Below are 26,116 nucleotides of genomic sequence, written 5' to 3'. Positions count from 1 at the left end.
GGTGCATTAAGGGTTCTTTGCTGTCCATCTCTGACTGAAGCATTTGGGTTTTGGCTGTAGTCAGAGATGGGGCATTGGAACTGATGGATCATTCTGACAGGATGAGGGGAAGGGTTGCCTAATGGTTGAAGAGACACTGTTAACTTGAAAACCACATATCTGCCTGAAAATGCCAATCCTGCTAAAGTTACAGGTAACACCTAAGGTGACATTAAGAGAAGTGTTTGTTTTGTGTGCATTTCTTAGCACATTGTGTATAGTCCATTTTGTTTGTCCTCTAAATAGTCAGTTAGTTTCTTCCTTTTATAAATATCAACAGGAGAATAGGAAAACCTTTAACATATTTGTAAAAATAAGTATTTTTCAAGCATTTTTTTAAAATGGCACTTTAATAAAAATGTTAATTGTTTACAAAAATGTCTAGTTGGTGGCTTTGGCTGTGTCCCTTTTAAAGTACACCTCTAGTAGCTCTAATCCTGGCTCTGCCTTTGACTCGCTATGTAACTAGCAGCAGAGATTGAGCCAGGATTTGGTCGTGTGTTTGCATGTGAATACGGTCTCTTCCTAGCAGGATGAATCTGAGCGGCACCCTGAACTCTGGCAAAATTCAGATTAGGGATTTTGGAATCCAGGTTCAGGAGTGTTTGGATTGTGCAATTTCGTTTAAGATGGGCTCTTCTAAGTAAGACCTGGAGAGGGGATATGCCTTGCTTTCCCCATCTGTGGAATGGGAATAATGAGATTTAACTACACCCCATGGAGCATAGGTGACTGGTGTCTGCAATGGGGTGGGGGTGCCTGGAGGGCCACCCAGAGAATCTGGAGGGGCCACGAAGCACCCCATTTAGCAACAACATTTTTGGCAGGGGCTGAAAGGGCCAGTGTACCTCCTAGGTGCTACCATGTGTCACCAGGGAGGTTGTGAGACTGAAATCATAAAAAGATAGTAAAGTGCTTTGAGATCTTTGTGTGGAGAACACTAAGGAAGTGTTGACTGTTGTTTCCACTCCTCTAAGGAGGAAGGAATTATTCCTTAACCAGGCAGGGACTATCCGAAGAGGCGTCATCTAGAGTTTGTCATGGGAAGCTTAGAGCTGTGATGCCTTCGAGAAAATGTTTGAAATTCATCCTCTCAAATCTGCTATGTTGCTATGTCACACTTCCCTCCACCCCCATCTCCTCCCCAGTCATTTTTATTCCTAGAAGTGTTGGCATGAGCACAGACGTTCTGATTCGTAAGCGTTAGTCTGTAGTTTCCTACCTGAGTCCTGTTCTCAGGGGGAGGGACAGAATCCTTTTCAGCTGTGATGATGCAAAAGGGATGGTGGCTCTTGCCTCAGGTGGGAAGCTAAGCAGTCAGAAGATCTCTTAGAAAGCCAACAACCTGTTTTCCAGGCTGTTGTTACCAGGAAGAAACGGGGGAGGAGAAATGCGGAAAACACAGGGAAATGCCAGCAGGGATGTTTCCAAAATAGAATGTTTGGAGCTGTGCATGTGTCGATGAGCATTTACAACATAGAGTGGCCCTGTGTGAAATTGACAAGAGTTATTGTTCATTATTATTTGCATTCTGCAGCACCTTGGAGCCCAAACAGAGAGTGGGGTCCCACTGTGTTAGACATTGTTCGCATCTATACAGGAAGTGACAGTTCCTGCTCTGAAGGGCTTATAATTAAAATGGGGCAGTGTTTCTCAAAGTGGTCCGTGAAAACACTTTGAGAAACCTGTTAACTGGCCACTGGGGTGTGTTTACCTACTGGTGCCTCAGCTGCAGAGCCTCATGGCTCCTATTGGCTCTGTTTCACCATTTGCAGTCAAGGGGAGCCCTGGGAAGCGGCAGCCCAGCCCACGCCGCTTCCCGCAGCTCCCTTTGGATACAAATGGTGACATGGAACCAACAGGAGTCACGAGCCTCCGTGGCCACAGCACTGGTAAGTAAACACTACAGAGCAGCCAGTAAATGGGTTTCTCAAAGTGGTTTTGCGGACCACTTTGAGAAACACTGAAATAGGGCAAAAGAGATAGGAGGATAAACTGAGGCCCAAATAGGTGACTTGCTAAAGGTCACACAATATATCAGTGGCAGAGCCAGGAATCAAGGCCATATCTTGTATCTCCTAGTCCAGTGCCCTGTCTGCTAAGTCCTGCTCCTTCTTGTCATTTACATAAGTCTTGCAGTGATACCATCAGAACTCCTCAGCTGTGTGTCACATGCCCTACCCTAGTTACAGTCAAGGAGACATTCCCTTTTGCTCAAATGTATGGGCAGTTGGCTTTGGAGCAAAAGGATCCCAGTTCTATCCTTGCTACCACCCTAAAGCTTTGAGATCATGATATGCAATGTAGGGCCAATGTTGAAATCTTGGTCGACGCTTATTATATGCAATATATTGCAAGTTTGCAACATGCTGTCATGACATTATTTTACAGTGCGCGACACCGGATCCATCAGTATGCCGTAGTTCCTGCCTGGAAGGGGATGTCTGTAGTTGCAAGAACAATGTCCGGTCGTCTTGGTCCCTTTGCTGGAACAGCTGATGAGTGAATTCACGTCACTTATGCTGGTGTTCCTCATGATATATTCTTACCTCCCCAGGAGTGCTGGAACAGTTTGTATAGTGGGGGGTACTAAGAGTCAGAGACCCAAACTGTAAACTCTGTATCTGATGGCAACTATATTTCAAGTCAGGGATTGCTGCCGCATCCCCAGCACCCCGAATTCCCGCATCTATGTATGTCCTGAAGGTGCTGCTTGGAGACCATCGATTGATTTCTAGCATGCAGTCTGTGACACTTATTCACTGTTGACCTGGGCTGGATTTTGACCCAAGGGTGTTAAAAGGGAAAAGCACTGCATCCTATCCTGCCAGCCCACCCCTGTTTTGGTAGCTACTCTGACACATCTCATTCCTTTTAGGGTCTGTTTTGTTGAAGTCAACAATGGTTGTACAGCATAGAACATAACTGTGTGTATGGGTTGATCGGATTCTTGTTGGTGCATCTTTCATTAAAATGAAGTCTTTGCTACTCTATTAAATCATAGTTTTCCTTCTCTGTGTGGTATTGCTGTTGGAACAGTTTCAGAGTCTTCCCCCCTCCCATCCTATGGTCCACGAAACTCTGTGAGCTCTCAAGTTCTCTCTCTATTTCCGGTTTTCCCGGGCCTGTTCCAACTAGGGCTGTTAAAAACTCTTGCAACGTTGTGGGACTGGAGCTTTGAAATGAGAGTGGTTCTGAGTCCTGACTTGACTTCCAAGGGCCCTTTCTCATTGGCTTCTCTGCAGGCGGGAGTGCCTGTGCTTTGGGCTGAGCCAGGCTTCCAGCAGTGTCTGAGCTACAATGAAAGTAGCTGCTAGTGAGGAGGGGAGCCAAAGCAAAGCCTCTTGTGAAAGGAAAAGCAGAGCAGATTGGGCTCAGGTAAGCCTCATTGTGAGACTTATATTAGCACGGAGATTAGGGGAATTGGAGGTAAAGCTTATGACAAGAGTCAGTTCCCCCATCTTTACCGAGAACTTGGAATTTGTACTGTGGAGCAAGTCTGGTGGAGAATTTGCAAAATCTACTGGATGTGCTGTGGCTATTCTGTGGGGCTGCTAAGTTCACGGAGGCTAGACTCACCGTGTTCTTATTCGGTTACTAGGTGAACGATATGTGTGAGAAGAGACAAATCTCCCAGAGGGAACAGCTGCTGGAGATGTGTTATCTTGGGAAGGGGGAGTTGATGGTCAGTACCTCTGGCAGTGCTGGCCTACCAAGCGGCTTGCAGCAGATGGTTAGGAGACCAGGAATATCTGTGTCTGTGTGCATGTGTGTAGTTCCCAGCAGTCTGAGAGCAGAGCAGATCCACTGAACCATGACTAGGATTCTGCATATAGTAGCCCAACTGGCTGGCTCCCTGTTCTGGTGGCTTGTCCTTAGGAGATACAGGAAGAGCTGATAAAACTGAAAGCTTTGTCCCAATTCTGTATGTGGGGTCCAGAGATGCTGTGTTTTCAGATGTGCTTTCCCCAAAAAATACATTTTGAGGAACAAGGGGAGAAAATCCCACCTCTGACAAGGTTGCATGAAATATAAACACTTCTCTTTGGGTGTAGTCTTGTGTGTTTGCCCTTCCCCCTGCACACCCGGGTTCAGATTCTATCTGTGTAGATGGGAAACTTATTTGACTGTGACAACATCGTGTTTTGTTCACCCCACAAAATTCAGCGCAACTGGCAATTGTTTATCAAGAGAGGCCCAGGATTAGAATAGCAAGGGCTGGATTTGTTGTTTTTGTGCAATAGCGGGGACAGCAGGTTGGGACTGAGGGGCTGCTAGGGTGGTTCTCCTGTTTTGTGCCAGGTACGAGCCAATGGGACTAGCTGCCTTCTTAAACACCGGTTTCATCTCCTGACGCTTCCAACCCGAGGCTGCCAATGTTGCTGAACTGCTAATGAGAACAGCTCTGGGAAGTGGGCTCTGCTCCTCCAAGAGGGCTGTTCTAGCAGGAGATGGAGAGTGCAGCCTGGGATTGAGAGGCTCTCCAGTAAGATGGGAAATGAGAGCAAGACAAGTTGGGCTGAGCGTGAAGCAGATCCCTTTATAACACGTTAGGAATCAGATTGGCATCCTATGAGAGTGTTTCCCATGACCACTCACTGCAGCAGCAGGGAGGGGAGGTGAGGAACACTTTGGTTCAGACAGGAAAATGGGGCCTGTAGATTCTTTCTTTGAACTTGCTCGTGTCTGATTGTTAACTACCAGCCAGGCCAGAACTGAATGATTGGCCTCCCCCGTTGGAATAATGTGCCTGTGGGTGTGGTGGAGTCTCTGGTTCTTGTAGTCTTTAAATCAAGACTATGTCTTGCTAAAAGAGGTACTACGGCTTAACTAAAAGTTAGAAACTTGATGCTGGAATTGTCGGGTGACTTTCCCTGGCCTTCTGACCTTAACTTTTATGATCTACCTTCAGGGCCGCAGATGTGTTTATTTTATCGTGAAGGGAGGCAGTTACAGTTGAGTAGGTGGTGTAGGGAGGCGTCAGCTTTGGAGGTTAATGCCTTAGTCATTAGGCCCCTGGAGCCCACCCCATTTCTCTACCTTCAGCTGAGGCCAGTTCCAGCCCAGGGGAAGTTGGTGGTGCCAGCCTGGATGCTCCTGGGTTGGGCAGCTTGCTCTGGGGTTGCACCATGGCCTCCACATCCGGCACACCCGGCTCTGCCTCCGCACCTAGCGGGGCCACCAGCCACTCCAGACCTAGAGCAAGGTGGAACGGCTTTACACCCTGGAAGAGGTGGGGCCAGGGGCAGTCAGCCCTTAGCACTGCCAGGCCACAGCGCTGCTTCCCCCAAGCCATGTGCTGGAACTGGAAGCTCTGCTGCTCCAGCCCAGGAAGCGGTGGTGGCTGCCTGGCTGCTCTCAACTTTGCCCCTGAGTTGCTGGGAGACCTTGGGCATGTCACATCACTTCCTTGCACCTCACCTCTGTTTCACCTCCCGGCCATTGTCCGTCTGGACTGTAATCGCTCTGGGGCGGAGTTTTGTTCTGCTCAAAGTCTCTGTCTCCCTCTCTCTCCAGCACTTTGGTGCTCTGATCTCCGTCTAGATGCTTCTGTAATACAAAGAGCACTGTTTGGCTATAAACTTCCTCCTGCTGTATTGAAAACCTAAACACAGCCACACAGAGGCTCTTGCATGGGAACCAGGAGAAACTGGCCTGTTTAGCTTCTCTCCCCTGAGATAAGTGAAGAACAGGAAAAGGAAACAAACTGCAGAGGTAGTGAAGAGCCAATGGGTTCTGGAAAGCCTTTCAAGTTTACTGATTTAAAGCCCCGGCACTGGTAGTAACCCAGGCAGGGAATTTGATAACTTCAGTATGACTGTGTTTAACCTGACCGTGTCCCTTTAAAATGCTAGCTGGAGAGTGAGCCAGGCGAAATGTGCCAGTGGCCCTTGGTGACTGTGCCAATGTATCCTGTGGCTGCCTGCGTCTAGCAAGATGACTGCAATGCAGCTGCTCTGACTGGAATGGGAGAGGCCCACGAGCCCTGCGCACCTTTTAGTGCGATACAGACAAGCTCCCTGTTTGCAGGCCTCCTGGTGCTGCAGGGGTTAAGGTCTGCTTAGCTGTGCACAAAATCCTGAGGCAGGCTGCCAGAGCAACATATGAGCTGCACCTCCCCCACTTTCCTGTTGCTGCCTGGGGAGCATCTCCAGGCATTGGGAAGGGTTAATGTCTCGCTCCCGGTGACACTTGCTCCGCAAGCTGCGTTGGAGCCGGAAGCTGGCTTGTGGGGAAGCCCTGAGTGGCATCGGGTTTGTGCCTCATGGGGAAGCCCTGAGTGGCATCGGGTTTGTGCCTCCGTGGGATGCATGGGCCTTCACTTCCATTCTCTCCAGACTCGGGGCTGAGCAGCTTTATCCTGCAAACCTCTCGTGGGCATCCTTGAAAAGCCAGCGAGTTGCTGCTCCCTGAGTGTGAAGAGCCCGCAAGCCTCTAGGTCCCAGTGGAATTGTGGCGCAGGCAGTGCCAGCTCATGGCCTAAGCCCGGCTACTCCCGCCTGACGTTCCCGTTAGAAAGGCCCACGTAACTTTACGGCTGCTCGAGGTTTGCTCTTAGCACTGGGCATCCAAGGCACTCAAGCCACTTCACCGCAACAGGTCACTGGTCCTGTCCCCGTTTCCCAGCCGGGGAAGCTCTGAGGTCAGCCCATTGCAGAAGTGAGTCTATGATCTGGCTGGGGAAAGTGGCCTGGAGTCCTGCCACTCTGTTCTCTGCTCTAGGGAGCAGGTAGGCTGTCCCCCTACTGCCAGCCGAGGAGGAGGCTTCTCCATTGGGCTGGGCCATCCCCAGGGGGCCTGGGGCCTGGGGCATTCCTCCCCCGTCAGCGTCCCAGGTGCAGGGCCCAGGGCAGCGTGTCCCACTGATCTCTGCTGCAGCCCAGCCCTGCTCCACCCTTTCCCTGAGTCCCACCCCTGCTCCATCCCCTTGCACAAAGCCCCCCTCTCCTGAGCAACGTGAACCGGGGGATTATCTGGGAGCCTGGCATGAGGCCCCCTCCCCCGTGCACTCACCGTGGTGACAGGAGTTCTAGCCTGCTCTGCCCCACCCCGCCCTCCTCTCCCAGTCCACTTCACCGCAGTGGTGGGAGCGGAGCGCCCTGGGGCCGGGGCACTCTATTTCCTGCTGTCTTGGTGAAGCGTGGAGCATCAGGCTGGAAGAAGGAGGCGGAGTGGAGTTGAACAGGCTGCAAGGTCCCTCCGGCTCCTGCCACTGTGGTGAGTGGGGCGGTGCAACCCCTGTGGTTGCCCTTCGCCAGGTCTCGGGGTTGCTCTGGGCCCCATCCACAGATGGTTGAGGTGGCTGTTGTGGGGTCCCCCAAAATGCAGGGCCTGGGGCGGCCGTCCCGAACTATCCCATGGATGGGATGGCTCTACCACTGGGCACTGAATGCCTGAGTGTCCTTCCTTGGTTACCAGTGGCTCTGGTGTCTAGCCATGCTGGGTCCCTCCTGCAGCGTCTGCTGAGGAGCTGGAGAGAGGAAGCTTTCTTCTGACAGACACTGGGGGACCGATCCACGTCATGTGATGTGTAGTGCTGCCCTGGTGTTAGTGCGTGAGCATTGTGCTTCCACAGAGCTCCTGCCAAGTGCAGCCAGAGCCCCATGGGGAAGTGGTGCTAGGTGAAGTGGGCCTGCCCTGAGAGCAGGGCCCTCACTGAGGACACAGGCCCCCTGCTGTCCAGGCAGCAGTTTGGGGTGGAGGAGCTGCTGGTTTGAACATCACATTGTTTCCTGCACCACTGCTGCCAGTTCTCATCTGTTCCATTTGCAGAGAGCAGCCCACAGTTTCCTTGAGCCTTTCCTGGGAGAGACCTGTTCTCATCCAGGATGGGCCTACTGTGTGCATGTAGCTTGGCAAGCCTGGCAGGTATCTCCTGAGCATACAGGAAACACTCCCGCAGGGCTGGTGCAGTCAGACCACTGGTCCGGTGGGTAGCAGCTTAGAAAGGGTTTACCTGCCACGGCGCTGCTTTGCACCCACCCTGGGCAAAGCCTCTCCCTGGAAAGTTAATAGAAATGTCCAGTCCCTTCTGCCAGGGCCATCTTTGGAGCGCTGGCCATGGCTGTAGCTCTGCCATGGTGCTGGGCCCTGAATGTGACACCAACATGGCCAGCGTCCCCTGGAGTCTACGGCCTGGGAGACCGAAATAGCCAGGACTCTTCAAATGGAACCTCTCACCCTTCTTGGTGGGGGGATGGGGGCTGATTAGGGCCTGATTATCCCTACAAGGGATGTGGATAAGCAGAGAGGAGGGAGGAGGCCTGGCAAGGCTGTTTCTTCCCTGAGGTGTTAATCCTTTCGGCCTTAGGCTGAAGTTCGGCTGGAGCTAGGTAATCCCCCCTTACCCCCTCTCCCTACCCTGAGCCGCTGGCATTCTGCATGCTGGGATGTGAGCACTCCCTGCCAGGTGGGGTCTGACTGTGGGCCGGCTTAGGGCAGGCCCTGATTCTTTGGGAGAAGCAGCATGAGGAGGGTGGAAACCTCAGAGCTCATGTGTGTAAGGCCCAGTGAATAAAAGGCCCAGCTGACAAGTTTGCCTGGTGCTGCTTCAGTGTCTGTGTGCAAAGCATAATCCCATGGCCTCTCCCCCGGGAGACCTCAGCCTTTGTCTTCTTTTCTGATGTGACTGGATCCACTCCCCATTGAGCCGGGGAAGGGCTGCAGGTAAGTTCCTGGCTTAGGCCCTGGTTAGGCCGCTCCCCTCTCTCTCTGCCCATGCTATGGGAATGCTGGCAAAGTGGCATAGAGAATGCAAGGGGCAAGCAGTGGAAGATGGAGATGGAGCTCTGCTGGCCAGGGGGCTAAAAGGGTGAGGGTGTTTCCCTCTGAGAAATCCTGAGGCTGTGAAACGTGGGAGGAGAGAACGTTCAGCTCTGGTGGAAGCTGCTCCCTTCCAGATTTGGACTTCGCCCGTTGGGAAGCTCTAGGCCAGTCTTCCTGAGCTCTGAGCCCCCAACCTGGGACGGCATGGCTGGGGGCACTGTGGCTGCTCAGGGTGGCTAAGTTTTGGCACCCTGGGCCCTGAATTCTCTTGTCCTGGGGTGGAACTGAGGGGGCATTTATATCTGGAAAATACAGAGAAGCGTTGCCTAGCCACATGTTTGAAGAGTTTGCTCTAGAGCAGCAGTTCCCAACCTTTTCCAGGTGGGGACCCATTTTGACAATTCAGGAAGACTTGGTGACCCAAGGCAATTCAAAAATGGGGGGAGGAGGGAGGGCAGAGCCACCTGGGGAGACACTTGTGACCCTTTTGAAAGGTAATGGTGACCCATAAGTTGGGAAACCCTGCTCTCTAGAGCCACCGCGTGGGGACGTTGGATGCGCTGTTGGTTCATATGCTAGCATGCGCTACGAGGGGAAGGGGCACATTCTGTTCTACGCCCACTGTTGCTTTCTGATTAAGATCAAGTGGTGTGACTCTCCTAATATCTACTCTGCAAAGGCTGGGGCTCAATCTCCTACCCCACCCTTCCCAAATGGATGCTCTAATCTAACAGATCATTTCATTTCTCAGTCTCTGTTGTTTGAAGTAGAAAACACCCTAGATTCAAATTTTGCTGCATGTCCATTTTTGTTTATTTTTAGCTCTGTCTCTTCCACGCTGGCTTTCCTTGCCAGCCCAGCAGTCTGTTGTTAATTACCTGGCTGCTCTAACTTCTCCCAGCTGAAGGGCTGCATTAACTAACTAGGAGCCTGAGGGCGGTGCCTGATCTGCATAAAATTGAGCAGATTACTCATCTTTGGAGTGCAGGAGCAGATTGTAGAAACTACAGCTCCCAGCATGCATTGCCCCACATGGCTCTGAGCAGCCTCTGGTCAACATAAAGCAGTATACCAAAGCCCATAGAGTATGTGGGCCACACCCCTTAATTAAACAGGAGGAGGACCGCAGGACATATGCTGCGTTTGGCTTATGGCACAGCGCGTTGGTTTCTCCCCCACCCTGAGACGGGTCCAGAACTTCGTAAGGCCTCGTTGCTAGCAGATGGTAAAGGAAAAATCTGGGTGCTGCTCCCTGCCAGTTCTCCGCGTTAAGGAGGCTGCTTTGACTGGAGAGAGAGATGCCACTGGAAGTGTGTGGAAGCACAGATTTGCATGTTTCATAGCCCTGGGTATGCTTGTGGAAAGATGAACCAAGCAGCTGGAGCTTTGCATTTTCATAATCTTCCCCGGATCGGTCAAAACGTTTAACGGCTCTGGGAACATTTGAACAAACATGTTCTGCTGATGGCTGGGTTATGTTTTCTTTGTGTGGACCAAATGCTAATAGCAGGACTGGACATGCTTCTTTCTGCCTTAGCCCGCCGTGCTGGGGATTGCAAAATGCTGTGCTCCCATCTCGGAAAGGATCAGGGTCAATGGTTTTTAGTTTTCAAAATATACAGTGGTTGGGTGGCTGTGAACTCATCCACTCTGGATGATTCATTGTGCTACTTTCCATGCTGAATTGCAAAGGAAGGGGAAACATTCCTCTGATAAATCCCATGTTTGTTTGTTTTATGGTTGCCATATGATTGTGCACTTATAATGCCCCTTTATCTGAGGAGGTCAAACTGTTTTGCAAATATGAAGCGCCACAGAGCTCTGGAGAGGCATGCTTCAGCTGCTTCCTGTTTCTCCATTGGGACAGCCCAGACCCAGGAGGAAGTTAAGTGCCTCTCTCAAGGTTGCTCAGTGAATCAGTGGCACAGTCAGCAATTGACTCCAGAATTGCTGCTTAACAATCTGCACTCTAATCACTAGAGTGATTTCCCATCCTCCCCATATTGCATGGGGTGATCTAGGCTGCACCAGGAGAAAGTGTGTCGGAGGAGAGATGCTAGCATAAATCCAAGGGTAACGGGGATCTGGATGGGTTTGATTCAGAGCTCATTGAAGTCATTCTATTGACTTCCATAGACTTTGAATCAGACCCAGTGTGTGAGCGTGATATGAAATTTGTAACAATGATTCCACAAGCTAGGGAACATTGGAGAAATCCCTGAGAATATGTTTTTAATTAGTGCGGGGGAAGAGGAAAGAGTTATGCTTAGTTGAGGCGCATACAGTTGCATATACAGTACAAACTTCTACTGGTAGAACGACAAGCCTTTTCTTTTGTTATTGCTGCAAGGCTTTGAGAGTCTTCCCATGAGGACAAACCTAAAAATATACTTAATGTCTCCTGCAATCTACTGTCTTGTCTATTGCATGGGTGGGGTTTCCTGCCTAGAATTCCCCCCTCCTACCTTTGCTAATTATCTGAGGGGTGGGTATGTCTGAATGAGGTGCTGCTTTCTTCTCAGTTCATTTCTTATCACAGATCACAGCAAGTTTATCATAGCGTTTAAAGATACAGATTCACGATAGCCCTTTTCTCCCATTCTTTGGGGGCCAGTTCAGGATAGTTCCTTATTCATCCATTTTCTGCCCTAGCCTAGTTTCCAAAGTGCTGCTTGTCCCTGAAATGTGACACTAAAGCTGTTGTGGCTCTTTGTTCCTTATCTCGCTGACTCCAGATCAGTTTCCTTCTGTTTGAGGAGAGAGATGGTTTTTCTAAGTGCCAGCTCTGTAAACATGCCTGCAACTCCACCAGTCCAGCTAGGCTCCTGCTGACTTGTGTATCAGTGCCACAAATGAAGGTGCTGCAAGGAGAACATAGGTAATGAGCTAGTCTGTTGTTGATGCCTGAGCCAAAATAGAACCCAGCTGGTGCTACTGTAGCTGTACCAACTGTACAAGTTTAAAAGCGGTGGAGTGAGCTCTGGGGGCGCCGAATGCACATGGGACACAGAACTGTTGTTCCTTGCTAATCTTAACTGCACTTAAAATATTCCAAGCATTGGGGCTTCCATCAACCCTCAGGACAGGCTGTTCTATGGTGTGTAGGATCTTGCCCACTTGTCTGGGCCCCTCTGAGGCACTGTCCTATCCAAGCCCTAGATTAGGGAGTTTTCCTTGGTATTGAATTTAAATTCCTCCTCACCCCTTCAATCCAGAATCCACCCTGGCACTCCTGGTTCTAACCCTTTGTGCCACCCTCAGTGATTTTACAGCTGCATCGCTGAAGTCACAAACACAGGATTATGGCCTGTCTGCAGAATCCATTGGGAGGAGGAGCGCAGCAGTCTGGAGAGGAGTGAATGGCTTGTTCCTATATCTCTTTTTTTAGAAAGCAAGTGGGACACAGGCATTTATGGGGCAAGTCAAGGGCTTTTTGATGAAAGGGTCTTTTGGAGAGAGAGAGAGAGAGAGCGTGCGCGGGCAGCAGCGGGCAGGCAGAGAGTCCAGACCAATCTAGTTCACCGAGCAGCTGTGACCAGGGTCAAAACAATCAGGGCTTCATGGCCACTTTAAAGGTGAAACTATTAGCACATTTCCTTTCCAGCAGGAATAAAGGGGGTTTGAACGGAGTCGGGCATTTGTGGCTGCTGAGTCCGTTTTGCTTCTGATGGCAGGTTTCCTGCGGCGCGTGTATGGGGGAGTTGCTCTCTAAAATAAACACTGATTTCCCCAGCAGCCCCTCCGTGTGTATGTTCCCCTGCAGTGCCCTGGCCCTGCCTGGCTCCCTTTCTCCTTCTCTTGCATTGTTGCTGTTTGAGTCATCCTTTTTGCAGGGTTGTTTTCTGTCACAGGAAGTTCTTCCCTGTTTACTTTACTGTCCAGGCAGAATAATGGAATGTATTTTTAGGTCTATTTGCACTGTTCCCTGAGTTGGCATTAACATGCAGCCTGGGCTTGGGTGTAGTTTTTTAATGCAGTCCATTTCAGGCCTGGGCTTGGCTCCAAGGCGTCTGCCTGGAGGTTTCCGAAGTCCTGTATCCATGGTGGCCATATTTGCAGAATAGGATTAGCTTCCTGCAGGCAAACACACTGCTAGGTCTCCAATGGGAATGGAGTTTCCAGTTGGAACACAGGGGATCGGTGCCAAGAGGCTGCTTTTGGGGCAGTGGTACTGATCACCATTGCTGTGTTAGGGTGGGAGGATGGCGCTGCAGTTATGTGCAGGATTTGGGGGGGGGGACTGAAGGGTTTTGTTCCTCACTTTGTCACGGACTCCCTCGGTAGGATCTTTGGTGAGCCACTTAGAGCTCAGCCCTGCAATGTGATGGAGTAGTTAAAATTCTGACATATTTCTACACTAGCACTCCCACTGGTGGAGCAGCACTGCTGGTAGGAGTGACAGGACGCTTCAGGTGGGTGAGTTTAGCTTCGAGAAGCAGGCTGTGGCTATTTTGAGAAGAGGGTCCATGGCAACATGCAAGCCGTTGCCTTTCTCAAAATGGGCTGTAGCTGCCATGGAAAAATCTAGTGTAAAGGAGACCCCTCCCCTTGCCTCTATGATCCCCCATCCTGTCCCAGCATGTCTCTAAGTCATAGAAACCAAATTGGATTGGCCAGCTGTCTCTGTGTTGATACATAACCTTCCACTTCATTCAATCTCTGCTCAGTCTGATCCGCTGTTTAATTTGACTCAAACCTCAGGAACTCAAATAATTTTATATTTATTTTTAAATAATACAACTTTCCTCTATTTCTTTTAGTCACTATTGATTGCTTTAGGCAGGTATTATTGGATAATGCAATCATCAGCTCTAGGAAGCTGCCCTTTAATAACAGAGCCAAAGTTCTGCATGAGAGAGAAGCTACTGCCCGAGGAGTATCCGTGCTGATAAAGTAGCAAAGTTACCACCAAAATGCTCAGTGGATCCCTTAAAAAAACCAAAAAACTCTACAGAGCTTTGTCCATGTATGCCCTGCTCTGCTTTCCCTTGTCTCCTCCCTTTTCTGTACGTCCAGAAGATGCCCCCTCTGAGTGATTCGAGACCTTTCCTTGCATTCCAGTACCTGTCTCCATGCCAGCATGACTACTTCCAGCTCTGGTGCCTAATCCCTAAAATATGTGACTAATTAGAGGTACACCAGAGAAAACAGCGTGGTGTTCTGCTTCCTGTAGAGTCTCCTAGAGCAGTGTTTTGTGTAGGTATTTCCAGGGAATCTTGAAATCCCCCTTCCCATTACATGTTGTGGTCTCTGTCCTGGCTCCCTCCTCTCCCTGTAACAAAAAACAGGACTATGTAGCACTTTAAAGACTAACAAGATGGTTTATTAGGTGATGAGCTTTCGTGAGCCAGACACACTTCCTCAGATCAAATAGTGGAAGAAAATTGTCACAACCATATATACCAAAGGATACAATTAAAAAAATGAACACATATGAAAAGGACAAATCAAATTTCAGAACAGAAGGGAGATGGGGGGGGGGGTGCTACATTTCTATCACTCCTCTCCCTATAATCTGTGTCATTGTTTGGTCAGTCTAATTTACATTGCAATCTCCTTGTGACAGAGATCTAGGTATTTCGGTATCTGTCCTTGCATAATGATGACTATAAAACTGTGGTGTCCAAGATGCTAGCCACATGCAGCTATTTGGCTGGTTGAGTGTGGCTAGTTCTCTATAGCAGTAGCCGCTAGAGTGGCTACTTATTCAGAACTGGTTGGACCCCACAGCTATAAAATAATACAGTAGCATGAGTAGTGTTCATGTGTATCCCTGCCCCCTTCTGGGTGGAATTGGAAATGGTCAGTTGTTCACAGCGTCTTTATTGCTAATACAGAAGATGGACAAGTGTACCTCCAGTGTTAGGGTCCTGGACTTTTGGGAGCACGATCTTCCTTTTCTCCCTGGTGCTGCCAAGTGGGAAATGCTGAGCAGTCAGAATGTGGAGTACAGCAACCTGTGTGACGTTCTAGGTGGCCACAGATTTGTTAGTGGTATGATTACTAACAGAAAGTGAGTTATTCAGATTTTGCAATTGAGTTGTGAGCAGCCTTGTGAATGCTGTGAACTGTGCCTTGCTGCTCACAGGGATGAGATCAGCGGCTTAGTTCAGTCACAGTAATCAAGGAACTGTCTTGATTGAAATAAGAGGAAGGCAGGCACTGTGTGGGATAGTTCGGGAACCAGGCAGAGCAGCTGTCTGCAATGTTCCCTCTAATTTTTTCCATCCATGCGTGGAATAAATTGTATGTGCACTGAAGCATGTGCAGATGTGTACCACCAATAGAAACACATGCTGTGGGTGCCCCGTCAATCAGCTGAGCAGGACCAGAATCTTCCCTGGGCCGCCACCCAAGCACTAAGCTTACTGGGAACGTGGGCTGTCTGGCTTGGGAAGGTGATCTTAGGCTAGCACTATAGGACATGCCGTGGATGTGTGTGGAAAAGGCATTCATATATATCTTGCTCCCCCCTTATTGCAGAGCTATTGTTAGGCCTGGACACCTGAGGGGAACCATTGGTGGAGGAAGGATGGCTTTATGGATAAGGCACTGGAACAGGAGTCAGGAGATCAGGTTCCTCTTTCTCTCCCAGGCCACTGATTCACTATATGGTGATGGGCAAGTCACTTCCCCTCTGTGGGTCTCAGTTTTCCCATCAGTAATGTTGTGGTCGGTGCTTAATTTGTAATGAAAAGGGGTCCAGGGCTCAAGCAGCTTTTTTACTTTCATAACTGACATGGCAAGTTCAGAGGTGCCAAGCATAGAAGTGCCAGGGCTGAGCCCTGACACACAAAAAGCACTGGTCATGGTGCTATTCCTTGGCCTTTCAGAATGTGGGGTGGGAGAGACAGACATTACATTAGTGTTTGCAAAAGGCTCAGACAAACCAATGCATGACAAAAGTTCTCCCCATGCTACATGGCAGTACCCTGGGAGTAAGGGTGAGGGATTTCATAGTGGACAGGCACTGCCCCAGAGTTGTCTGGGCTGTCAGCTGAGAGGGCTGCCTGTTTCTATAGGTTCCGAACTCTTCCTCTGAAGGCACACATTCCCAGAGGAAATTACCACCCTGCCTCTGTGAACTAATCCTCAGGCTTATCCGTGCAGCCTGTATGCCAGAGTTCAGGGTCTGCATAGCCTTTTGCCCTTCAATGGCTTCGTTCAATGTGCAGATCTTTCAGGCAAGTCCTTACGCATCAAGGTGCTGGCTTTACCATGTGGGTGTTAAAATTGCCTGGCATCTCACTGTGAGGCCTGCTGTAGGCTTAAAGCTTAGGCTGACCTACCTATGGCACTGTGGTGACAAATCTCTTTCTCCCCCCCACCTCCCCCATAGCTATACATGGTGTAGATAAAGCCAGGTCAATGGAAGAATGCTTCTGTTGACCTAGCTACCTTGGCTTGGGGAGGTGACAGAAAAGCCCCTTCCGTCACTGAGTTCTGTCTCTTCACGATGGGGTTATAATGCTGGTGTTGCACTTGTAGAGTAGATGAGGCCGAAGTGTTGGTGTTTGAGCTATGGGAGCCTGGGCCAGATTTTCCATTTTGGCCTAGCTACTGTGCCCCACCCCAGAGATGGTTACATTTCAGAGGTGTGGGAAGTGATTAGTGAATATATCGCTTGCTAAGTGCTCTGGGCTCCTTTACGGTGGTCAGAGGAATGTGAGATTGCTGTAATCGTTACTAATGCCAGGGCTGGCCGCTCTCGAAATCAGTTAACTCAGCAACCAAGAAGCTTTGCAGTTAAACACTTGCATCGATCTCTCCGTGCTGCTCCTCCATATTAGTCTGTGCAGTGTGTATATACAGCCGCGCAAACATCCCTCCAGGCTGGTACCTTACAGAGCCCTGGGGAGGGAGGGAGGAGGGGTTAGGACCTCAAACGCTGCCTGTGAAACAAGCAGCAAGGGCAACTTAACTTGGCACCCGCTCAGCTGGAGAGAGCTCCAGGGGCTGCCTAGAATTGCATTTACCATCCGGAGCAGGAGCCAAGGTTTGAAGCTTGAATTACCCCGTGCGCCAGAAAGGAGCTGGCAGGGCTGCTGCGACGGTGCCGCTAAGGCCAATCAGTCCAGGGCCCAGTTTGGTTCCATTGGTGCTGCTTGCTGGGCGATGCCACACATGGTCCCGATGGCGCTCTGGGGACGGGGGGCTGGTCGGGCGAGTGTGACTTCCTGCGGCTGGTGAGAAGAGAGGCTGGGAGGCAAGTGCACCTGGAAAGGTCTGTGCAGAGACTCAATGTGTGGGCTGTGCCTGCTCTGAAACCTCCCCACTCCCTCATCTGGAGCTCAGCCAGCTGGTTCCCTGCCTTGGAGTGCTGAATTGTTGTCAAGGGATGCTGCTGTAGGTTTCGGGGTGGGGCGAATCCTGGCACCAGCCAAGTCAAGGTTGCGGTAACCCCCTTGCCGTGCGCAACCTCCCTCTTCTCTCAAAACTGGTGGGAAGTCGGGGGCGCCAGTGCTCCATTGGCTGATGCATTGAGGCACCTGGCCCTGACCCAGCAGTAGAGGGGCATGTTTTGGAAGATATGGCCCAGCAGCAGGCCTGAAGCGAGGGGGGGAGGGTAGCTGGCATTGGAGCTTGTCGGGGAGCAGAGGATGGAGGATTGGCTTGGCTGGTGACCTGGAGCTCAAGTCGCTGTGTGTTTGGTTTCTCCTCAGCAACACCAAAGGGACAGTGCAATGCAGTCCTTTTGTGAGTGCAGAGAGGTGGGCTGCTGGGTGGAGGGCAGGGAGAGGGGGTGTTGATGTTAGGCTGGTTGCAACTGAGAAAGAAATAACTTGGTGGGAAGGGAGAGTGGGGTGTGCTTGGAGTAGTCTTGGGTACTGCTGCTAGTTTCCTGCCTTGTCCTGATAAGTGCTGGGTTTGCCATACCAGATAGGACTGCTCTCCCGTTAGAGTCTGTCCCCCACCTCCTCTGCTGGCTGCACCCTGAGACGCTGGAGCAAGGTGAATCTTTGTTCTTGCTGGCTATGTAGTCAGTGGTGTTGGGATGAAACCTAGCACAGTTACACAATCCCTGGAGCTGCCTGAGGCAGTGTTCCCTGCTCTGCTGCTCCCCAGGTAATCCTCGGCATCCTCACGTCTACCTGCCCTGCTGGGTAGTCTCTATGCAAACTGAGCCAGAGTCTGAGATCTCAGCTGGAGGAGTGGCTGCTCTTGTCCTTTCAGACTTCTTATGGAGGAGGGCAAAGGGGGGGGGTGATGGTTTGGAGGAACAGAAGATTTAACACCAGGCAGAGCGGCGGATGTCTGGGGAAACAGCTCCCTGGGGATGATCGTATTTTGCACCTACCGCTGCTTTCACCTGCTTTATGAATGTTCACCCTCCTGGTGCAGTAGGTCAGTAGTCTTACCCCAGTTCTTCAGAGGACCAAGAAACTGGAACGCAGGGAAGGGAAATGCCTCTCTGGAGGCCGCTGCAAGTCATTGGCAAAGACGGAATTAGACCCCCAAGAGACCTGTCTCCCCATCCCCCTGCTCTGACTCCAGCCAGGGTGTTCTCCTCTCAGTACATTTGGCACCATTTATTTCTCTCTTCCTTTGTGAAAGTCTCTCTCTGTCTTTATAAAAGTAACAACTCTTTAATGACCAGCCATTCAGCACATTAAAGTCCAATTAGGTAACTGGTGAAATGCAGAGAGAGCTTTGTAGGCTGCCTTGTGCTGCATGCACAGGCGGGGTGCGGGCGGGGGGTGCGGGTTTCCAGCCTCTCTGTTTAGGAGCGGGCTGCTTCGGCAGCATGGTGGGTGTGAAATGGTGTGGGGCTGGGTACCATGGCGTGAGGCTGGGTACCGTGGGGGCTGGGTACCATGGTGTGGGGCTGGCATGGGGCTGGGTACCATGGTGTGGAGCGGGGTTACAGGCCCCTAGTGGGTTGTTTTCTGGTGAGGGAAAGGGACTGGATTGCCATCTTGGACAATGGAAATCCCCAGTATACCCACAGCAAGCCACTGCCCCTGCCAGCGGACGGTGGCTTCTCTGCTGAGACAGCCAGGAAGGGGCCAGTTTGGTGCTGGTTAGGAGGATGGGTAGCCTTCAGATGGTAGCAACTTTGTCAGCATTGACCAGGGCTGGATTTAAACTGGGAGTGTGGAGGGGGCTGTATAGGCTGCTGCTTGTGCCTGAGCCACCTCGTCTCCCAGCCATGCAGCTCATTCAGGTGAGAGGTGAGCAGCTAGCTTTTCAGAGCAACCAGGTGTGGTTGTCCCCTGGCTCCTGAGCAGTGAACAAACCACCCCACGGACCAGATTTTAAAACCCACAGTGAATTAAGGTGCAGCTGCCAGGGGCCGGGGTGTGTGGACCTTCCGGTCACGATGGAACACTTGGTATTGCTAGGCCCTAATGAGTGCTCCTGTGCGCTGTGACTGGCTGTGCTTGTGGGGGCACGAAGGGCACACCCCATGGAGGCACTTGTGTGTGTTAGCACTCGAGAGCAAGCTGTGAGCCTGCTGCCTGCCCTGTGTGTGTTGAGCTGCTGCACGCTCACTCTGGGCGCTGAAGTGATGGGCGCATTTATGCTCTGTCCTCTCTGCCCTGAGAGCCAGGCTGGTTCTTTGGCCTAGTGATGCTGAGGGTGATTGTTCATCCACCCCGGCAAGTGAGTGCTTGACAGCACCCAAGAGCAAATTTCCCATGTCTGCTAGTGGGTGTCAGAGCATTGACAGGTTCCGCAGGGAGCTGCATTCGGCCCCCGCCTGGTGGGAGAGATGGTGCTTGTGGTCTGGGCCAGCAGTTGTCAGGGAGGGGAAGCAAAGCGGCCATGAATGCCTAGAGGCTTGCTGGGGTGGTTTTAGGCAGTGCTGTGCTAATCAGCTCTTCCCTTCACACAGGTTGTGGTGCCAGGAATGCCCCTGCTCCCTCTACTGCGGGGGCAGGCCTGAGGTGGAAGGTGGGCGAATGTGGCTTTCTGTGATACTGCCCCCTGCCCAGTTGCGTGTGGGTGAGGGGAGTGTCGTGCTGCAGGAGGACAGAAGGGCCATTGCATTTCCTGTGCATGGCACTGGAAACCTGATAGGCCCCCCGAGGGCTGTGAGATACCAAGGCCCCAGAAATTCAGAGTGGTGGTGGTGGTGGGGGGGGGGAAGACGAGCCCCAAAAGAAAAGAGTTAACGTTATAACTTGAGCTGCAGAAGACTTGCCTAACCCTGTTCTTGTCTTCCCTTTAGGGCTGACCAGGCTGCCAGTGTCCATGATGCCCTGAATGTAGAGCCTAGCAGAAGCAGAGGAAACCTTGGCCCTGTACTATCCCCTCCCCTTTCCCTGTCCCTCTCTTTTGGGTTGGCTTCTATTTATTTTGTGGCTGGGTTTGTGCACGGCTCTGGTCGGATGTGACGCTGCTGCAATGTGGCTCCTTCGGCTCAAGCAGCACTTGTCTGTTAACATCTGGACTCTGCTGCTTTTGGGGAGCGCCTGGCTACCACTCGCAGAAGGCACCCCCAAGTCACCTTTTAGGACTTTTTCTGTCACAGACTGGAGCTTGACACACCTGGTGGTGCACAACAAAACTGGGGAGGTTTACGTGGGTGCTGTCAACCGGATCTACAAGCTCTCCAACAACCTGACGCTGTTGCGTGCCCATGTGACGGGGCCGGTGGATGATAACGAGAAGTGCTATCCGCCCCCCAGCGTCCAGTCCTGTCCCCACGGGCTGGTCACCACCAACAATGTCAACAAGCTGCTGCTGGTGGACTACTCAGAGAATCGGCTCATTGCCTGTGGCAGTGCCTCCCAGGGCATCTGCCAGTTCCTCCGTTTGGACGACCTCTTCAAGCTCGGGGAGCCCCACCACCGCAAGGAACACTACCTCTCCAGTGTCAACGAGTCTGGCACCATGTCGGGTGTCATCATCGAGGTGCTTAATGGACACAACAAGCTCTTCATCGGGACGCCGATCGATGGGAAGTCTGAGTATTTCCCCACTCTCTCCAGCCGCAAGCTGATGGCCAACGAGGAGAACGCGGAGATGTTTGGCTTCGTCTACCAGGACGAGTTTGTCTCCTCCCAGCTCAAGATCCCCTCGGACACGCTCTCCAAGTTCCCCACATTTGACATTTACTACATCTATAGCTTCAGCAGCGAGCAGTTTGTCTACTACCTGACCTTGCAGCTGGACACCCAGCTCACCTCGCCTGACTCCACTGGGGAGCAGTTCTTCACCTCCAAGATCGTCCGCCTCTGTGTGGACGACCCCAAGTTCTACTCCTACGTGGAGTTCCCCATCGGCTGCGTGCGTGACGGCGTCGAGTACCGCCTCATCCAGGACGCGTACCTCAGCAAGCCCGGCAAGGAACTTGCCAAGCAGCTGGGCATCTCGGAGCAGGAAGACATCCTCTTCACTGTTTTCTCTCAGGGCCAGAAGAACAGGGTCAAGCCACCCAAGGAGTCCATCCTCTGCCTCTTCACTCTGAAAAAGATCAAAGACAAGATCAAGGAGCGCATCCAGTCCTGCTACCGAGGGGAGGGAAAGCTGTCGCTGCCCTGGCTCTTGAACAAGGAATTGGGCTGCATCAACTCGGTAAGTGCCCGCATAGCTCTGGCTGAAGGGGCTGCCTTCTGGTCCTGTGGATTTTCCTCCCTCTTAGTCACCCGGCCTGAGTGCTGCCTGCTCAGATGGGCTTCTCGCCTGTTGAGAACGGTGTCCAGCAGGACAGGGCATTTAGTAGCATCCCATGCTAAGGGTGGAGCATGAAGTCATGGCTGTGGTGCTGGATGGTCACTGGGTTTTAGAGTAAACAAGTATTAACCGGTGATGGCTGGCCAGAACCAAATGGCTCTGTGCTGATTTGGAATCCCAACATGTTTGTTGATCCAACCCTGTTTAGTAGAGTCAGTTCTGCCCCAATTTGACCTACTGTAATGTGGGGTAGAGGGCTGGGGGAGGATAACAGCATCAGAAAGTGCCCAATGCGCCCAGAAACATTTTGATGTTCCTACTTTGGTACCCACCAGATCCTTAGGGAGGAAGGTGCATGGAGACCTCTTTCTCCTCCTTGTTGCATGAGCTTCTGCTGGGACAATTGTGCAGGGGTACAGAGTGATACACTCTCCAGGGCCTAGGGCCCCTGCTAGCAATGCTGAATCTTCCCCAATTTGGTGAAAGTGTAACACGCACCCCAGGGCCCAGGCAGCAGGATGGTGGAGAGGATACCTTGCAGTGCAGTGCCTGGCTGTGTCTGTCCATGAACAGCTAACTCTGCTGTGCATGAGGTGAGGGACTGGGAAGGCAGGGATGGGACTGGCTAGGTGCAATCAGTAACTGTTCCCCTCTTTGCCTTCTGCAGCATTGCCAGAGTTGATCCCCTCCCAGGAGGGAATTCTTGGAATGGTGCAGGGGCAACTAATCTCCTTGCAGATCAGGCTAATGACATGCTTCAGAGAGCTAGCCCTGGTAACTGCGGATTATGGGAGGGCAGCCTGCCCTTTCCAGGCCCAGGTGGCTCCTGTCTGCTGGTCGATGCCAGTGCTCAGAGTGGAGTTGGCTGCGGCTCAGAGTGAGAGCCCTTGCAAATGGCATCTGTGGCTTTTGAGAAGGTCAGAGAGAACCTCCAAAGCAGCTGCATGTGACTGAGAACATGGGTGGAGGAGGCAAGAGTCAGAGCGTGGATGGCAGCTTCATTCAGTGTTTAGCACCCAAAGCTCTGGATAGGGATCTTAAATTTAGTTTAATCAACTAGTCAATAAGCAGAGGCACAGTGTCTGGGACTGGGTGCGAGCCGGGAATCCGTTGATTCCCGGCTCATGCCCAGTTCCCGCTAGCCCTCTGCCTCCCTAGCTCCCCACAGAGACAGTGCTGGGGAAACCGGCTTTTAAGCCTGCTCCCCCAGCACTGGCTGCTCCCCCCCTCCCTTGCAGCAAGGGGGGGAAGTGACTAGCTGAGGGACTAGTCAACTATCCGATAAGCTTATGCTTATTGGATAGTCGACTAGTCACGTAAATCCCTAGCTCTGGAAGGATTTGCTGCCTGCTCTCTAGCCCTTGTTTATCCTGAGTGCACCTGTTGCATACCCTGTAGCATGAATTGGTGAGAAGGGAAGTGTGAGTGTGTCTGACTGCATAATTGCTACCCTCCGGCCCCCTTTAGAACAGCTGGTCATTCTGGTCAGCATCTTCCCAACCATCCCAGGGCGCCTGGGTTCAAACATGTTCTGCTCCTGCTGGAAAATGATCATTCCTGTGAGCTGCCGGCTCCCTGCAAGAGGCTGGATCAAACAGCCAGACCCTGGGCCCTTGCTGCTGGGCAGCCCTGCCTTTGGCAGACTCAGAGAGAGACTCTGTCTCTGACATAGGATGCCTTCTCTTTTCTGTGATCTTGTGAATACCTGGAGCATGTATGGCCCATTCAGCCTCTGTCAAGCTTCTCTCTGTCCTTGTGCCCTTTCTCATCCTCCCTCCCCCTGGTGTAGGACTCTTCCTGAAGGAAGGCTTTCCATGCTGGTTGCTCCTTAACTCATCAGACCTGTTTCCCTGGCTGCTGCAGGCCTGGAAAATCTTCCTGCTCCGGCTCTCTTGGCAGCTCGTTCGTTCCTGAGTGTGTTCAGAGGATGTGCTGAGCAAGCCAGCTCCTGTCTGGATCCTGCAGTGACAGCTCCCTAGTTCTTGCCTGCACAGTTCCCAAGAGGATCTGTCAGGACCCCACTTGGAATTTGTCTGGCTGTAGAGCTTCTTTCAGAGTCGCTCAGGGCCTGGGGAGCGTGGCCGCTCTCGTTAGGTATAATGGCCTGGCTTTGTCCTTAGGGCAGCAGGCAGGGAGGCGATACGAAGAGGGAATGTCCACGTGCAGCGATGCACCAAACATGCCTGGGATTCTTGTTCCCCCCCCCCCCCACCTAAGAGGGGGAAGTAGGAGTGTGAGGGGTACTGCAGCACCCCCAGGTTTTGAGCATCCCGCCTGCCAGCCCTGCACCGCTACTGCCTGGGGTCCCGGTTGCTGGGCCTGCTGCTGCTTCCCAGGGGCTCCACCGCTGGTCCCAGGGTCCCTCCTGGCCACTGGCCCCAGTGGTAAGGGCTGGTGAGGGGCATGGACATGGGTAAGGAGAAGTGCAGCTCGGCACTCCCACTCCAAAAACTGTTCCAGTGCCACTGTGTCCCTGCAAGCCAAGCTGTGAGAGGTGCCCAGAGCATTGGGAGAGGGTGACTCCACCACTTGTATCCAGGGCACATGCATGGGGACTGGCAGCGCGTGGGGCAGCAGCCTGTCCTAGGTGTGAGACGCGTGGGCGGTAGAAGGCAGTTAGTAGCAAACCACTGCCCCTGGGGATGTGGGAGCCAGCCAGGGCTGTAATCCCCAGCCTGCTGTTTCCCGATCTAGTGAAAGTCTCTTGTTTGTCCCGAGGGAAGCATTTCCCCCAGGCCGTTGCTAACACACGAATGCGGCTGCCAGCTTATTGCCCTGTTTTGCTGCATGAAGTCTGTGGCAAGGGGGTGCTGAGCCTGCTTGGCTTATGAACTACGGCTGGCTTCTTTTCCAGCTGATATTATAAAATATAAATGGTCACAGGGAGGCTATTTCAGCTACTCGGGATGATGGGAGAGTAATATATCCAGGCCTCTATAAACTGGTATGGTCTGGGCAACCTCTCGCAGCCTGGGCTAAAGGCTGCAGCTCAGATCCTTAACAGGGGGTGATTCAGCCCAGGTCCACTGAAATCGATTGAGCTATACCAGTTTACCTCACCTGAGGATCTGGCCCAGCCATAAACTGGTGCTTGTCTTCAGTGGGCTTTCTACCTGCTTACACCAGGGCTGAACGGAGTCCCCTGTCAGCACTAGTGTGGCTCAGGGGTTTAATGCTCTGCCCCTCTCTTTTGAGACTTGGCTAGATCACTGTGAAACAACTGGTCTGCAGGCTAGCACAGTGGGGCACTGGCAGAGTGATGGTGGGGCCCAGCCTGGAGCAGCGGGGGGGCTGCAGGGCCAGCACTAAGGTGGGTTGAAAGAGTTGGGTTGTGGATAACAGGGGGAGGCATAGCGGGGTGCTGGGCGCGTCCTTGCTGTTTCTTGCTCTGGCCAGCAGAGCCTTTGCCCACAATTCTAGAGCAGCCCCCGTGGACCCCGCATGCTGGAGCCTCTGTGGGGTTTATCTTTTCTAAGCCATGGTGTTGTGCTCAGTGGGCTGGGCCTGGCAGTGCCCTTCTCCCAATGGGCTTCACTGTCAGCTACTTATTGCTGGCATGTCAGGGGGCTGCGTAGTACAGAAGGAACCTCTAAATAGTCCCTACTCCCCCCCCCACCCCCGAGTCTCACTCTGTGTAGAGTGGCCATCTGAGCCCCTGGCATTACCCCTTCAAGGGGGAGCCAGCCAGAGGACAGCTGGCCGTGCTGAGCATCCATTCTGGTTGGTACTAGGGAGTGGGGATGTTAAATATCGGTTAATTGAATAGTCGACTCACCTCGTGAACTTTTATCGGTTACTTGACTATTCTATAGTCCCCAGGGGTGGGGCCAGCGGCCAGTGTGCTCCCGCCTCACTCCTGAGAAGCCCCCTGCCACTCTGCGCTGCTGCCTCTGTATCAGAGGCAGCAATGTGGGGTGCCAGGCGGGAGCTGGTCCGCGAGGGGAGCCAGTTTAAAACCATACAGAGGTAGCAGCACGGGATGGCAGCAGCCCCTGTTGGGGGTGAGGGGGTCTGAGCTCCTGGACCCTGCATGAGCCAGAACTAAGCTGGGCTGCCTGTCCACCTGGCTCCTAATACGCTTTAAATGCAGAGCCGCAGCAGAGGGAGGTCCCGGACCCAGTGCAAGCCAGGACTGAGCTGGGCTGCTGGCCAGCCTGTTAAAAAATTTATTGGCGGTCGGGGTGGGAGAGGGGTGTAGTCTATAGCATTAACCAATAACTTTTTTCTTATTGGTTAATTAGTTAATTGTCTATATCAGGGGTTCTCAAACTTTGTGATACTGTGACCCCCCCAAGTTGCTTGCGACCCCCCCCCGGGGGGTCAGGACCCACAGTTTGAGAAACGCAGGTCTATACTACTACATCCCTACTGGGGAGTGCAGCAGGAGCCATGCCTGGGGGTGGGCCCCCGCTTGGAATAACACAAGGGAAGGCTTTTTTTTCCCACTGGAGTTTCTCAGGTGCCCTCTTGCAGGTTGCAGTCCCCCCACGAAAGGGGGCTGCCCTCTGAGAGCATATGCCTTAACCACAGCCACCTGGAGCACATAGGCATTCCCGTGGAGCAGTCCAAGGCAGCCCCTCCTTTGTCCTCTCCAGAGCTCGCAGGGAGACAGCTAACAGCTGCCTGACAAAGTAAAGGGTTTGCTGTCAAGAGCACTGGGCTCACAAATCTGATTTTGGCTTCAAACTAA

At 52.2% G+C, this 26,116-nt stretch overlaps 1 protein-coding gene across 7 annotated transcripts in view; it reads left to right on the top strand.

The window, feature by feature from the left end:
• Positions 1-26,116, top strand: part of PLXNA1 (plexin A1) — a 356,246-nt gene that overhangs the window by 73,209 nt on the left and 256,921 nt on the right. For all 7 annotated transcript variants that reach the window (XM_075938786.1, XM_075938783.1, XM_075938782.1 and 4 more), the window contains one exon: positions 19,979-21,327. In XM_075938786.1, coding sequence (XP_075794901.1) covers positions 20,155-21,327 — 1,173 coding nt within the window. In that variant the 5' untranslated portion in view covers positions 19,979-20,154. The remainder of the gene's footprint in view (positions 1-19,978; positions 21,328-26,116) is intronic.

The sequence above is a fragment of the Pelodiscus sinensis genome, chromosome 11 (assembly GCF_049634645.1).
Source record: "Pelodiscus sinensis isolate JC-2024 chromosome 11, ASM4963464v1, whole genome shotgun sequence".
Classification (NCBI taxonomy): Eukaryota; Metazoa; Chordata; order Testudines; family Trionychidae; genus Pelodiscus; species Pelodiscus sinensis.
The sequence above is the reverse complement of the archived record's forward strand: the minus strand, read 5'-3'. Positions and strand labels throughout refer to the sequence as shown.